The 13899-nt window shown below is 37.1% G+C and overlaps 1 protein-coding gene across 1 annotated transcript; it reads left to right on the forward strand.

Moving 5' to 3' along the window:
- Window positions 1-6404: 6404 nt before the first annotated feature.
- LOC104598150 (transmembrane emp24 domain-containing protein p24delta9) lies at window positions 6405-13341 on the forward strand. The gene is made up of 4 exons (XM_010260086.3): window positions 6405-6812; window positions 6908-7117; window positions 12592-12668; window positions 12938-13341. Exons 1-4 carry the CDS (start codon window positions 6615-6617, stop codon window positions 13080-13082), a joined length of 630 nt encoding a protein of 209 aa, XP_010258388.1. The 5' UTR covers window positions 6405-6614; the 3' UTR covers window positions 13083-13341.
- The last annotated feature ends 558 nt before the right edge of the window (window positions 13342-13899 follow it).

Genomic DNA, 13899 nt, shown 5'->3' on the forward strand with positions numbered 1-13899 from the left:
GATAACACCACCAACCGGTAAGGTTGCCCATTTCCACCTGATTCAGGGAGTGGGTGAGATAATACTAGTTGTTACAAGGCATGATCCTGTAAGACACGGGGTACGATGGTGAGATCCTTGGAATTACCATGCGGTGGTCGGTCTGGCTAGGAGGCGAGCTACCTGTGAAGTGCTTGAATGCTTGGTGGCGAGCTACCTAGTGGCAAGCTGCCTGTGAAGTGTCGAGCTGCTTGGTGGTGAGCTGCCTGTGAAGTGTCGGGCTGCACCTAGTTGTCATGAGGTGCCATGTGTCATAATGTCATTGGAGGGCCAAATCTGCCCTCATCATTTGCCCCCCACTCCCGAGCTGAAAGTAACTCGGCGAAGGGAGTAGATTTCTCCTTTTGGCCCAAAATTCGGAGAGGCGACTGGGTCTTATGTGGTGTTGAAGTCTTTGCCAGTTCGACACTTTAGCCCTTAGGCTCTAGGAGCGACTCGTAGTCCACTCTCCTTGATCTTTGATTTTTCCCATGCCGAAGAGGTGACTGGGTCTTATGTGGTGCCGAAGTCTTTGCCAGTTTAGCACTAGCCCTTAGGCTCTGGGAGCGACTCGTAGTCCACTCTCCTTGATTTTTTATTTTGCCCATGCTGAAGAGGCGACTGGGTCTTATGTGGTGCTGAAGTTTTTGCCAGTTCGACACTTTAGCCCTTAGGCACTGGGAGTGACTCGTAGTCCACTCTCATTGATCTTTGATTTTGCCCATGCCGAAGAGGCGACTAGGTCTTATGTGGTGCCAAAGTCTTTGCCAGTTCAGCACTTTAGCCCTTAGGCTTTGGGAGCGACTCGTAGTCCACTCTCATTGATCTTTGATTTTTCCCATGCCAAAGAGGCGACTAGGTCTTATGTAGTGAGGAAGTCTTTTATCTGTTCGCCAGTTCGCGCCTGGGCTAGGCCGCCAGACCGCGCGCAGGCCGTGTTTGGACCGCCAGGTGGGCGCCTTAGAGCTATGACTGTGCTGCATCAGCCTTGTGATGCCAGTCACCCTCTCCTACAAGAAGCTACTAGGAGCTCGACCTTCGTGGGCAGCACTACTAACTTTAGGTCGTCAACTCGCATGGGAGCCTTTGAAGGCTCGACCAGCAAGGGCACCCATGCAGTCTGTTGGCCGCCAACTCCCGCGGAAGCCATAAAGAGCTCATCTTTGTAGAGGGGACCTCGCAAAGAGGACTGGCGAGGTTTTATCTGAATTGAAAGTAAAGTCGGTAGAGCTCCTTAGTCTGTTAGCTTCCTACATAGTCTTTGAGTTCATAAAAAATGGAAACTATAAAGCGAGGGCTTTAGTTTCTAAAAAGTGAGAACTTAGCTTTTTGGAAGAAGAGGACTTAGCCCCTCAGAGGATGAGAACTTAGCTTTCTGGAAGTAGAGGACTTAGTCCTTTTAGAGGATGAGAACTTAGCTTTTTGTAGAGTTTCCCCCAGACGACGCCAAATGATGTGGCGCATGTCCGGCTGCTCCCTGCAGGAGATGATCTGGCTACCAACAACGACGGGCTTGATGAACCTGCAAGAGATGAACCAGATAACCCGGGGGTGTTTACCCGGCAGGGTCACTCCGATGCTTAAGTTAGCACTTGGTTGCGAGCTGAAAATGATATTAGATTGTGAGAGAGCTAGAGAGCAGAGATTACGCCTCTTCCCACCCCCGGGGGGGGGGGGTGAAGCCTTTATATACTGGAATCCTTGCGGGTTTGGTGGAGTAGGTCTGGAATTCTCGTTGCGACAGGATTCGTTTCCGTGTTAGTTGAGGATAACACCACCAACTAGTAAGGTTGCCCATTTCCTCCTGATTTGGGGAGTGGGTGAGATAATACTAGTCGTTACAAGGCATGATCTTGTAAGACGTGAGGTACGATGGTGAGATCCTTGGAATTACCATGTGGTGGTCGGTTTGACTAGGAGGTGAGCTGCCTGTGAAGTGTCTGGCTGCTTGGTGGCGAGCTGCCTGTGAAGTGTCGGGCTGCTTGGTGGTGAGCTGCCTAGTGGCGAGCTGCCTGTGAAGTGCCGGGCTGCTTGGTGGCGAGTTGCCTGTGAAGTGTCGGGCTGCACCTAGTTGTCATGAGGTGCCATGTGTCATAATGTCATTGGAGGGCCAAATCTGCCCTCATCAGTATATAAAATATAAATAATTATTAATTATTTAAAATTAAAATATAAAAATAATTGTCTAGTCTTATGTATTTCTATTATTTAACTTTCACTTAATAAAGTTCGTGCATCACACTAGTCTCTGCTAGTGTGTGTGTGTCTATATATGTATATATATATATATATACAAGATTGGTCCCGGGTCTCTACTTCGACAAATCAGAGACCCTACCAACTGAGCCACCATTAGTTGGTAAGTTCGCTCTTATTAACTATTATAAGAAGTGGCTAAACTAAATGAGTTATTTATATGGTAAAATAGTTAAGGGTTAGTATAAAACTCTATTGTTCCTTAACTTCAAACTCTACTTCGTTGTATCTAAACAACTTTGGTTAGTTACTTTATCCATCAGTTCATGTTGAAACTTGGCTTCATGCCTCCCCCCCCCTCTCTCTCTCTTCCTTTGACGATTGTATTGCCTTGTTTATAATATAAGCATGTATTAATATATTTTGCCAATGTTTTCGATTGTTGACCCAAATGAGAAAAAAAATGTTGAATCAGTCAACCAACAATTCCCACGAAGATTCATGATTTAATATATTTTGCATGTTATCTTGCTTAGCCCATTATTTAACCACTAAACCATTCAATTTTCACAACGATTCATGATTTAATAATAACTAGTAAACATGTACATGCATTTGCATGTGACAATATCTCAAAGACAGAACTATTTACTATTATAAGTGGACAGTTTTTGGAGTGAGAGTAAGGGACATATATGCCCTCTTTTATGCCCGTTGTATGTTGCTTATATAAGGGGTGCAAAATGTCCAATAAAAATTATAGAAAAAATAGGACATTCGCTCTTTTATAGGTAGTATAGATAAATTGATTTTTTTAAACTAAAAAAAAAAAAAGAGAGAGAGATGATGATGATGATGAGGCAACCACCGCACTCCTCTTCCTTCTTCTCATCTTCTTCCTTTTCTTTCTTGATCGTGTCCTACTCACTATTTCCTCTCCAATAATAATAACATGCATATATAACCTATATATTTTCCTAATACAATCTAATGGTTAAGATGCAATATACAATGTAAATTGAACTCAACCATTTTGACCCCACTTAACCCAAAAGGGTGAACCATGTGTTTGGAATTGGATGAAAAGCATATTTATTTCCAGGTTGATTTTAAAAATCTTGTAGTTTGCATTTTCATTGTTAAAAAAAAAAACTTTATTTGGCCTACCAAAAGAAATGAGACTGCAACCTACTTATAAGCCATCTATGTCTATGTTATAAAGAGAAAGGAGACCATGACTCCTCTTGCTTCAATTCTCGTACCAATCTCCTACACATGTGGTTATTTATTTTTAAATGAAACTATTAGAATACATGAAATCTACACTATCTTGGCTTCTTGAATTTTCATTCGACTTAAATGTCCCATATATAAGGTTTGAATTGGAGAAGGAGCAATGGTAAAAAAGTTTGCTTTCTCATTTAATGCTTATTAGGAAATTACTCTTATTTCTCATTTAATGCTTATTAGGAAAAATATACAAAACTTCATTCTTTTTGTTCATAATTGTAGAAAAGTCAATGGGAAAAATGTTATTTTGCATTCCCATTTAATGCTTGTTAGGAAAAAGACACAAGAATCACTTTTTTTGTTCAATAATTGGAAAACAAACTATGGTAATTGCTGAAACCTCCGAAGAAGTTTCTAACCATTGCTCAAACCTCCCTTGAAGTTTGGTAATTGCAATCACCTCCCTCGAACTTTTTGACATAGTTGCAAGTAGATCCCCTTTGTAAAATCCTCTAACAAGAGAATTTAAAGTTGTAGTTTTACCTCCAAGCAATTGATATGAAAGGGAAATTTGGAAAATACATCAATTTCGAACAAAAAAAAAAGATATTAGAAGGCTTGGGGTAATGATTGATATGAAGAAAAATATGGAAAATAAACATTTTGGTAAAAAGTAATTGCATGAGTATTTGGGACATTTTCATGTTTCTTGTTAGAGGATTCTAACAAAGGGGGTCTACTTGCAACTATGTCAAAAAGTTAATGGGAGGTGATTACATTTACCAGACTTTGGGGGGTTCAGCAATGACCAAAAACTTTAGGGGAGGTTTTAGCAATTTATCTTTTTATTTATTTAAATTTGGAAATAAAAGACCCAAAACTACATCTTATGTTCTTAATAGCCAATGTTAGGCCACATTAACCATCATGAGGAGATTTTTCAACTTGCAAATGGACAAATAATTTATTCTTTAAACTATTTTTTTAATATCTTTAACCTATTTTCACTGGTTCAATTCTTGATCATTAAGGTAGCGGATGATTTTCTCTTCTTTATTCCCACCAAATGGTGGGTTAATTCTTCATTTCTGTTATGTTAAAGCCTGCATCATTTGATGGTGATATATTTGCAAGAGCAAATGATGTTTTTTATAGTAGTTTATTGTAAGGTTCCCATAAGTTGAAGGAGTTGAAGTTTGATTTATCATATAAAAGTTATTTCTTGCAAAGGTAACGAGAATTCAAATAAAATTCTGATGAATGTAATTGATAAAAATTATTGTTTTTTATTGTTGTATTTATTTATTTATTTTATCATAAAATTATACTCTATGTGGAGGGAGCATCTAGAAATTTTATTATGCATCATAGAAAAGGCAAATACAAGGGAGGACATAGCCCACCTTACTCTAGGTCCGAAAACATATGAACTCTCTGAACACTTCTCCACCCTACCCCAAGAAAAAGAAAACCAATACAACATATTACACAAGTCTAGAGATAGGCAAACCTAAATAGTCATTTTAAATTAGATACTTTGTTTGACTTAGCAATTGGGAGAAAACTATAAAGACAACATTACAGCCTAAATAAATACAATTACAAATATGTAGAGTGCAAAACCTTATATTTTGTATTGTTTTGTAATTTGTTTGCATTTATGTTGTACATGTTTGCATTTATATTCTCTCCAAATCGGGGCTCAAGTGTAAATGGTGTTTTAACTCAAAACATTGCAAATTGTGTTTCATTTAATTCACAAGCACAACCAATGTTTTATATGCCATCTCTATGCTATTGATGGTATCAAAAGCAACAAAATGACATTTCAAATAGAAAAGATGGTTCATTGTTGTAAGCATGACATGTTGTGGTGCGTCTCACCAATGTTGCTCCAAATATAAAGTCTCTATTTGATAATACCTACAAATAAAACAGATATAGTGAAAGTATATACACACATGAATCATAAAATTAACATTCACATATCATGGTTAAATATAACTATAAACAAATATGCTCCCTTTTGCACTATTAGTTTTAAAAAAGTATGGCTGAGAACAATGGTTTTCATTATGGAATTTATTAGTGTAAGAGCACGTGTTATACTTTTGCATATGTACAATTAAATGATAAAGATATAAGTTGATATTGTATATTGAATTTAACATTTACAACATGCACCTAAGGCAAGTATCGACTTATAGATTTGTCTTTTTTTATTTCAAAAAGATTGTACACAATTAAGTGATAATGATATAAGTTGATATTGTATATTAAATTCAACTTTTATAACCTGTACCAAAACTAAGGCAAATAGCGGCTTTATATTGTATAAATTGATTATATATTTTTTTCAAAAAATTATACACAATCTTATAAAAAATGTACACAATTATATGGTAAAGATGTAAATTGATATTATATATCAAATTTATCTTCAAAGCTAAGGCAAATATTGGATTCATATATAATGTATAGATTTTTCTTTTTCCATTCTTCCTATTCTCATAAAACGTTAATTTGAAAAAAAATGCGTTTAAATTAAATCAGTTATTAGAGAGCTTCTCATATTTATCATTTGTTAGCATCCATTGACAATCTTGTTTAGAAATTAGAAGTTCAATATTATTTTGGATTTATCGTTTTAGATTTGGACTTTCAAAAAATGTCAATTCAGTTTCAAAGTAAAAGACAATAAACAGTGTTTTCTTTTAAAGGATAGTTTTGATATTTTCAACAAATAACTAAGGGTCGATTAACGTAGGGACCAATTGACACTTTTTAAAAGTTTAAGTATTACAATGACTCGTTTGAAAATTTGGGACACTACCCCAAAGTTCAGGGTTAAAGTGGAAATTTCCTTTTTGAATGTGACATGGACTCTTGGCATTTCAAGATCCTGATCGACCCGACCCGTTGACACCCCTAAATATAACCGAGCTCCTCCCGATCTCCGACTCTCCCTCTAGAAGTCTAAAGAACGTTGTTGCCCGGTCTTGATCTATCTTCCTCGCCTTTGAGCGACGCGAAAAAACAGATCTTGTATAGACAGTTGCAGAGCGAAGTTTCCAACTGCGTCATCGAGTGTTCTCGTTGTATCTTCCCGGCCGTTCGAGCAAGCGCCTTGGTTTCGCATCGCAACCTGTTGAGCGAGGACTCTGACTGCGATGGGCCGGTTTTTGGTTCTTCTAATCCTAGGGCTTCTTTGTTCTAGTGGCCAAGGTCTTCGTTTCGATCTTCAGTCCGGTCACACCAAATGCATCGCCGAAGATATCAAGAGCAACGCCATGTCAGTTGGGAATTATCACATCGTTAACCCGAACGAGGGGCAGCCCTTGCCCGACACACATAAGATCACCGTTCGTGTAAGGAAATTTCAGTCCAATTTCTAAATTATTCTGTAATCAGTTTTTTTTGTCCTTGTTCATGGAATGAATGACGACGATTATGGGATTCTCAGGTTACTTCCACGTACGGGAACAACTATCATTATGGGGATAACGTGGAATCTGGACACTTTGCTTTTACTGCGGCCGAGGCCGGTGACTACATGACTTGTTTCTGGGTCCCTGAAAGGAAGCCCCAGGTAACGCTGACAATTGATTTCGATTGGAGGACGGGTGTTGCTGCCAAGGATTGGTCGAACGTTGCTAAGAAAGGGCAGATCGATGTAAGAAATATCTTAACAGATCTTTTACTATTTCCGGTTCTATTATCTGTTTCCTATTAACTTAGTTCGCACATTCGACGAAATCGAATGTGATTGGGATATCTGTTACATTTTAAGACGTTAGCATGCAAGCAACCAATTGAATCCCCCAACTCCCCCATAATACAAAAAAAGAAAAGAAAAGAAAATTGAAGACAAAGGAGGCAGGGAGTTCTTCTGCCTCCATGTTGAATCTTAATTGGGGGAGTCCAGTAAAGAAAATAGGTACCGCTGGAAATAGTATATTGTTGAGTTGCCCTTTTGAAGTTTGGGTCTAAACAACCAGAATATGATGTGGGCCACTGAGTTGCTGACAAAAACCTGGGGCCACTGTCCACTGAATATCAAAATTGCCTCTGGTATACTGGTAAGGAATTTTGGCATGTTTGGTGGATGTTTGCAATTGAAATGGTATGCTTATGGTGGTGATTTACTTATTTTTGCCAATACCGGGTAGAGTTTATACTTTATTGTTATTTTCTTATATGTTTCTTGGTGCTTCAGTTTTCAGTAATCAATTGTATTCCTTAACCTCATAACAAATATGGATTTGGTATCTGTTAAACATTTTAACCCTATGTATCTAGTTATAAGTATATGTCCAACGTGAAGAAATATTCAAAACTTTCCTTTGAGTTTTAAGGGAGTGTCTGAATTATTTCTCTAGCCCAGTGATTCTTCGGATAAGGTAAATAAACCATGTGTGGAGTTTTTTATGCCCATAACATGTAGCATCTGGTGTAAGGCATATGACTCATTTTCAATTGGCAATAGAGAAGACCTTCTAGTGGATTACTAAATGAAATTTGTCTTTTCCTTTTAATCAAGGAAGTGCTAGAGTGTGTGAAGCCTGAAGCAAGAAGTATAACCTACTGTCTTGGTATTTTTGGAGGCCTATGCTTAGGTGACCAAGTAGGTGGGTGGTGTAGAAATAAGCATCTTATTGTTGGGGGGGGGGGGGTTGGTGGTGGGAAGAATAACTGAATAAATTGTTATATGTTGATATATGCTAAACATTTGAACAGGGCCACTACTCAATGTCAGTCCTAGCTGTCCAGGGTTTTGGGATGGGTAGACTGGATAAGGACCTAACTTTTGAATCATTTTTTTTTTTTTAAATTTTTGTGCAATTTGCACAAAGAGACTGCTCCCCATTTATCAAAAATGGGATGTGCTTTTGTCTTTTCTCCATTTATCAAAAATGATTTGTGCCTTAATTACTTCCCAATATTCATTTTATTCATTTTTTGTTCCCATGCAATGCAACAGCTAGTTGTCACCTAGATCAATTGAACTTGCATGGTGTCCCAAAATGTCTAGGCTAGGTATCACAGTTTCTTTAAGCCTTTAACTACAATGGGACCTTCCTAGACTCTCAAGCTTTATGGCGAAAAGTTTAATCCAAATTAGCTTCATCAATGTGTCAAAATCCATCCATGATTGGAGTTTGATGCTCATGATTGGAGTTTGCTTCATCAGCTACATAAGAGTTTGCCAAAAATTTTATGTTGGCTGCCAACCTGAGTACCTGACACAACCTCCTTTATCTAGGCTTGAGACTGGAAGTGTAAGACAAGCTCACACTGGCAGAGTTAATTACTAGTGTTTGTCACTATATGATTTTTATCAGTATGAATAGATCTAAAAGCGTATAGGAAGGATGTGGAGCTAATATTATCATTTGAAGCAATAGGGTAGTTCTCCTAGGCATCATTTAGATACCATTTAAAAAGTTTAAAAGATGCCATTGGATTACCTTTGAAGAGTTCAAGGGGTATAAAGAGGAGAATGGTCTTTGCATGAGTTTGTCACCAAGAAATGTTACAGTTGAGAAGCAGATTTGGCTGTTAAAAGTGTTGTCCAGATGAACAACACAAAAGGGTGGGGGCAGTGAATTGGGTTATCAAGTTTTGACCTGGTTTAACTGAATGTATTAAGTGATTATTTCTCCGATTTCTTCAAATAAAGTGGTGCACAAATATTGTATATAGTGTGCTGCAATTTTGAAGGATGATTTTCTCTTCAAGTGAGCATCAAATAGAGCTGAGAGAATGTATTAGTTCCAAATACAACAAATGATTTAAGGATATATACAGCTCCGCTCCAAGATAAATTGTTGGGTGCTCACTTGAATGATTTGGTGTGTGAATATAATAGTAGAAACTATTTATGTGTGTGTGTGTGCTTTTAAAAAATAATTTAAGAAACTAATAACAGAAAGAACAATGCACATAGAGATTTATGGTGGTTTGTTCCCTTGGCCTACATCCACTCCTCAAGGAACCCCCTTTAGAATTTCAATTCACTATTCCACTAAATAGACAACAAGCAACTTTCACAGGTAGTAGTTACAGTTAGATCCCACGCTTGATCAGATTTCTGGGAGCTGATCACACCTGACCAGATTTCTCGGGAGCTGGTCATGCCCTAACCTTGATTAGATTTCACAGTAGCTAATCACACCTTACTTGAAGGTTGAGACAGTGCTTGCACACTCACGGGAGCCAACTTGTTCGCATAACTCTTACATATGATGTATACAGTGAAAGCACAAGTAAAATCCCTCAAGGATAGATATTACCATTACAGCTCAAACCTATTCAGTACAAGTACAATAATCTTGGGCTTCAAGGCTCTTTAAAGATTTTATCATTTGTAGCTCAAATTTCAAATAAGATTTTCCCTAGTTTTCCCTCTTGCATTTCCTTTTCTAGATTTCAAAAGATTTTCTAATACAGCTCATTCTTTTACTTGATTTTTGCTTGAGTCTTAATGAAGCTTCAAAAGATTGCAAGTTTTTTTTTTTTTGGCTCAAGTTCACTAACAGACGTTTTCAGCTAGGGGTGATCATCCTAGGCCTGGCCCAGAGGATTTTGTATGCAAGCCTGGCCTGGGCCTGAGCCCTCATCAAGCCCACAAAATTTCAGGCCAGGCTTGTGCCCAACACTTCAGGCTCAGCCTCCAGTATAATATAATATGTATTTATTATACATATATAAGATATAATACACATAATATTTTTATATGATAACATATTATATTTTATATTATATATACAATAAATCATGTATACTTAATATTATAAATATTCTACCAATGTTATATATATTTTATATGTTACATATATGCAAATATATTTCATATTAAATATTAAACATTTTACATAAAATATAAAAATTTTATCAAATACATATGCCACATGTCAACACATGTGCCAAGTGTCAACACATGTCAACACGAGTCAACTGACTCAACTCAAATATGAGAGGTGTCCTTATAGGCAAGGCCTCTATTTCCTCACAAAAATAAGAGACCAATTAACAGCCTTTATTATATTTCTAAGATCTTGTATAGACTCTAAAAAGTTGGAGAAAATGAATTCTGCACAACATAGAGTGATGCAGACTCATATCGTGTCACTATACTGTTGGCCATTTTTTTTGAAAATAAAATAAAATTTCATTAAAAGAAAGATATCCTGAGGTTGCCTTTGGATTATCCTAAGGATTTAACCAAACTTCTCACATGTGGACCTATCCTATCCCCCTCTACATATGGGTCCCTTCCCCTTAAAGTGAATAAAACAAAATCCCCAATTATTATTGATAAAAAAACAAAACTCCCAATTATAATTTAGAAGCATGGACCAATAACCTTGTGGTGAATTCCCAGCCATGATTGAATCAATCCTTTTCACGATTAGCATTTTGAATTCCATTTGCATTATCGGGTTCTGTTAATAAGCTCAACTCCATGACGCAGAAGATCCAGCACTTTCTCTTGGTTTGGATTTGGGAAGAATCTAGCCTTCCAAACTTGTTATAAGTGTGCTTCGTAAATGCTACTAGATGGACATTGTCCAACATAGTGATGGAAGTTCACAAGTTTGCCTGTTGATTTGATGCATCATTCATCCTTTGTACATAAAAAGGAAAATGCTTTCATGGATGGACTAGCTGGATCTGGGTTTTAGAAATAACATTTTTAGTCCCATGTATCTCCTATGGAGGTTTCTCATCCATCTTTTTAATCTTCATTTTTTTCTCTTTCTAATGGGTGTTTCTGCGACGCACCAGGAGGAGAAAAAAATGAAACAGGACTTTTGGATTGATGGTAAACATCATGGCAATGGTCTTCTCAATAGGTTACTTCAGTTCTTGTCTAGAACCTAGATGACCTTTTCTACAATTCTATTTCAGCAAAGTGGAGGAATGATTTGGTGGATGCAAACTTTTCATTAGAGGGAGGATCCTCTAGATTGTCCATGAGCTTACTTCCCTTTCCATGCCAACTCCATACTCGCCACATATGGGATCTTGCTTCAGGTGTTTCTAGCCATTGAAAGTTTCAGGTTTCTAATAAAACTATTAGAGAAATTTTCAGCCACATTGGCAAGGGCTGGTAGGCTGAAACATCTCCCATGAGCCTATACTGCCATGTGGAAGATTAACATCTCTTACATCTCTTTGCTAGACGACTTTTCAATTAAAAATGCCTATTAGAGAAATTTTCAGCCATATTGGCAAGGGCTGGTAGGCTGAAACTTCTTCCATGAGCCTACACTGCCATGTGGAAGTTTCATATCTCTTACATCTCTTTGCTGGATGACTTTTCTAGCGAAACCATCTCCCATAAACTATATAATATGCTTTTTTGTAGTAGAATAAAAGTAAATTTATATATAATATGGTTAATGGTTGAATCATCTATGAACTAGTATAGCAATTGATTGCAGAAAAACAAATTAGGCAAAACAAAGTTGATTTATTTACACCTCCAGCAACTAGGATGCATTTAGACGCAGTGTGCAGCTGTTTTGCTTCTTGAACGCACATTGCTAGGAAAGTAGTATCATTCTGCTAACTAATGTATTTTATAGATTGCTTCATTATGATTGGATGGCTTTGTTTTAAAACACATTTTGGATCTGTTAACTAATGTCCTTGCAAGTTGCAAACCATTTCTTTTGCTTTTTTCTTTTTGGATGAAGTGGAAGATTGATTATATGATTAGAAAATGAATTGATTTTAGAAACTGATGATTGAGGTCCACAGCTTCATCTGTGGACTTATTTCGAGTGTCATAGATTGCTGAAAAGACAACTGGTGAAAGGTTAGGCCAGCCCAATTGGCTTTAAGGTTTCTAACTGGTGGAGATAGGAGTTTTGTGGCCATTTTTACTTGCTTTTGTCTTTGGTGGTTCAATAATTGATTTGTAGTACATTTTTAAACTTGATGTTTTTAGCTGTTTGTTTCATTGTTTAATTATACTTTTTCCTTGGAATATTGGGATTTTTCCATTTTTTAATATTTATTCTGTAACCTGTTGCTATTTTAGGGTTTTTTTTTGCATACAAGGACAAATGTTGTCAGTCTTTCCAAAACTAATAGACAATGAAGTATGAATCCATATTCAATTATTGTTTTCCTGTCCAGGTCATGGAACTGGAGCTGAAGAAGTTGGAGGACACTGTTACATCCATTCATGAGGAGATGTTTTATCTTCGTGAGAGGTTAGCAATAAAGAGAATTTCCTTTCAATCTTTTTATCAAGCAAGCATGCATTCTTTTACATAAAAAGTTGTCTGTGACAGACGCTCAGTTCCATATCTACTCTATTGCTTGTTCATTTGTTTATTTCTTTATCTCATCATTTATTTGATGTTTTTTTGAGAGAAGGTAAAGTATTGTTGTATTGAATATGAAACAAAAAATGCACAGCAAGATGATGTACTAAGGAAAGTCTATTACTTGTTCATTTATTTAATGTTTGGTGTTACAGGGAGGAAGAAATGCAGGAACTGAACAGGAAAACTAACTCGAGAATGGCCTGGTTGAGTTTCCTTTCACTGATAGTGTGTTTATCAGTGGCAGGCTTGCAGCTATGGCATTTGAAGACCTTCTTTGAAAGGAAAAAGCTTCTTTAGATCTGCAATAGATGGTTTTTACATTTTGCCCTCTCATTTCTGCCTGTAATTTTTCTAGCAATTGTTACCTTTGATCACTTGGAATAGACCAATGAAGGTAGAGACGTTAATGTGCTATTGTTAGATTAATTCCCTTCAATGGTTCACAATCTTAACGTGTATTTGTCGAGGACGGCTTGGAAGGAGCAATGGTGAAAAATGTTCCTTGTGCCCCTAATAAACCACTCTTTTGTTCCACTATAATGGCTCAAACTTGAAATGCCATGCTCTTTGATCCTCCACCACCTACCAAGGGATATTTATATTTCAGAAACATGGTTCAAACTATCGACATTGGTTTTCAGGGTCACCAAAATGCCATATAATGTGAATTAGGCAGTTTCTCGTGTGTGCACTGATGGTGGTGAGATTCTGAGATTGAGATGGACTTATTGAAACTAAGAAAATAGAGTTACTGATGTTTTTAGATGCTGATCGATCGAGTGTATCGATCATTGTTGAGATACTTTGTGAACCATGCTCATAAAAAGTGGAATAGGAACGAAGACAATGGAACAGAAAAAAAAGGAAGGTGTTCAGTGTTCTCATCATTGTTGAAGTGGAAAAGATTTTGGTGATTACTATTCTCGGGAACCAACTAAATGATGTGATGTGGTAGGAAGACGGTTCAAAAGGTTAATTCACCATTCGCTCACCCCCGCTCCGCATCTGTCCTTCACCCTCTTTAATACGTGACACCATTCATCATTTGTTTTAGTTGAAATAAATTTACTTTTAACAAGAAAACACTAGGGCTCTTTACCACAGCAGGAGACAG

This window comes from Nelumbo nucifera, chromosome 3 (genome assembly GCF_055504915.1).
Source record: "Nelumbo nucifera cultivar China Antique chromosome 3, China Antique-T2T, whole genome shotgun sequence".
NCBI classification, from domain to species: domain Eukaryota; kingdom Viridiplantae; phylum Streptophyta; class Magnoliopsida; order Proteales; family Nelumbonaceae; genus Nelumbo; species Nelumbo nucifera.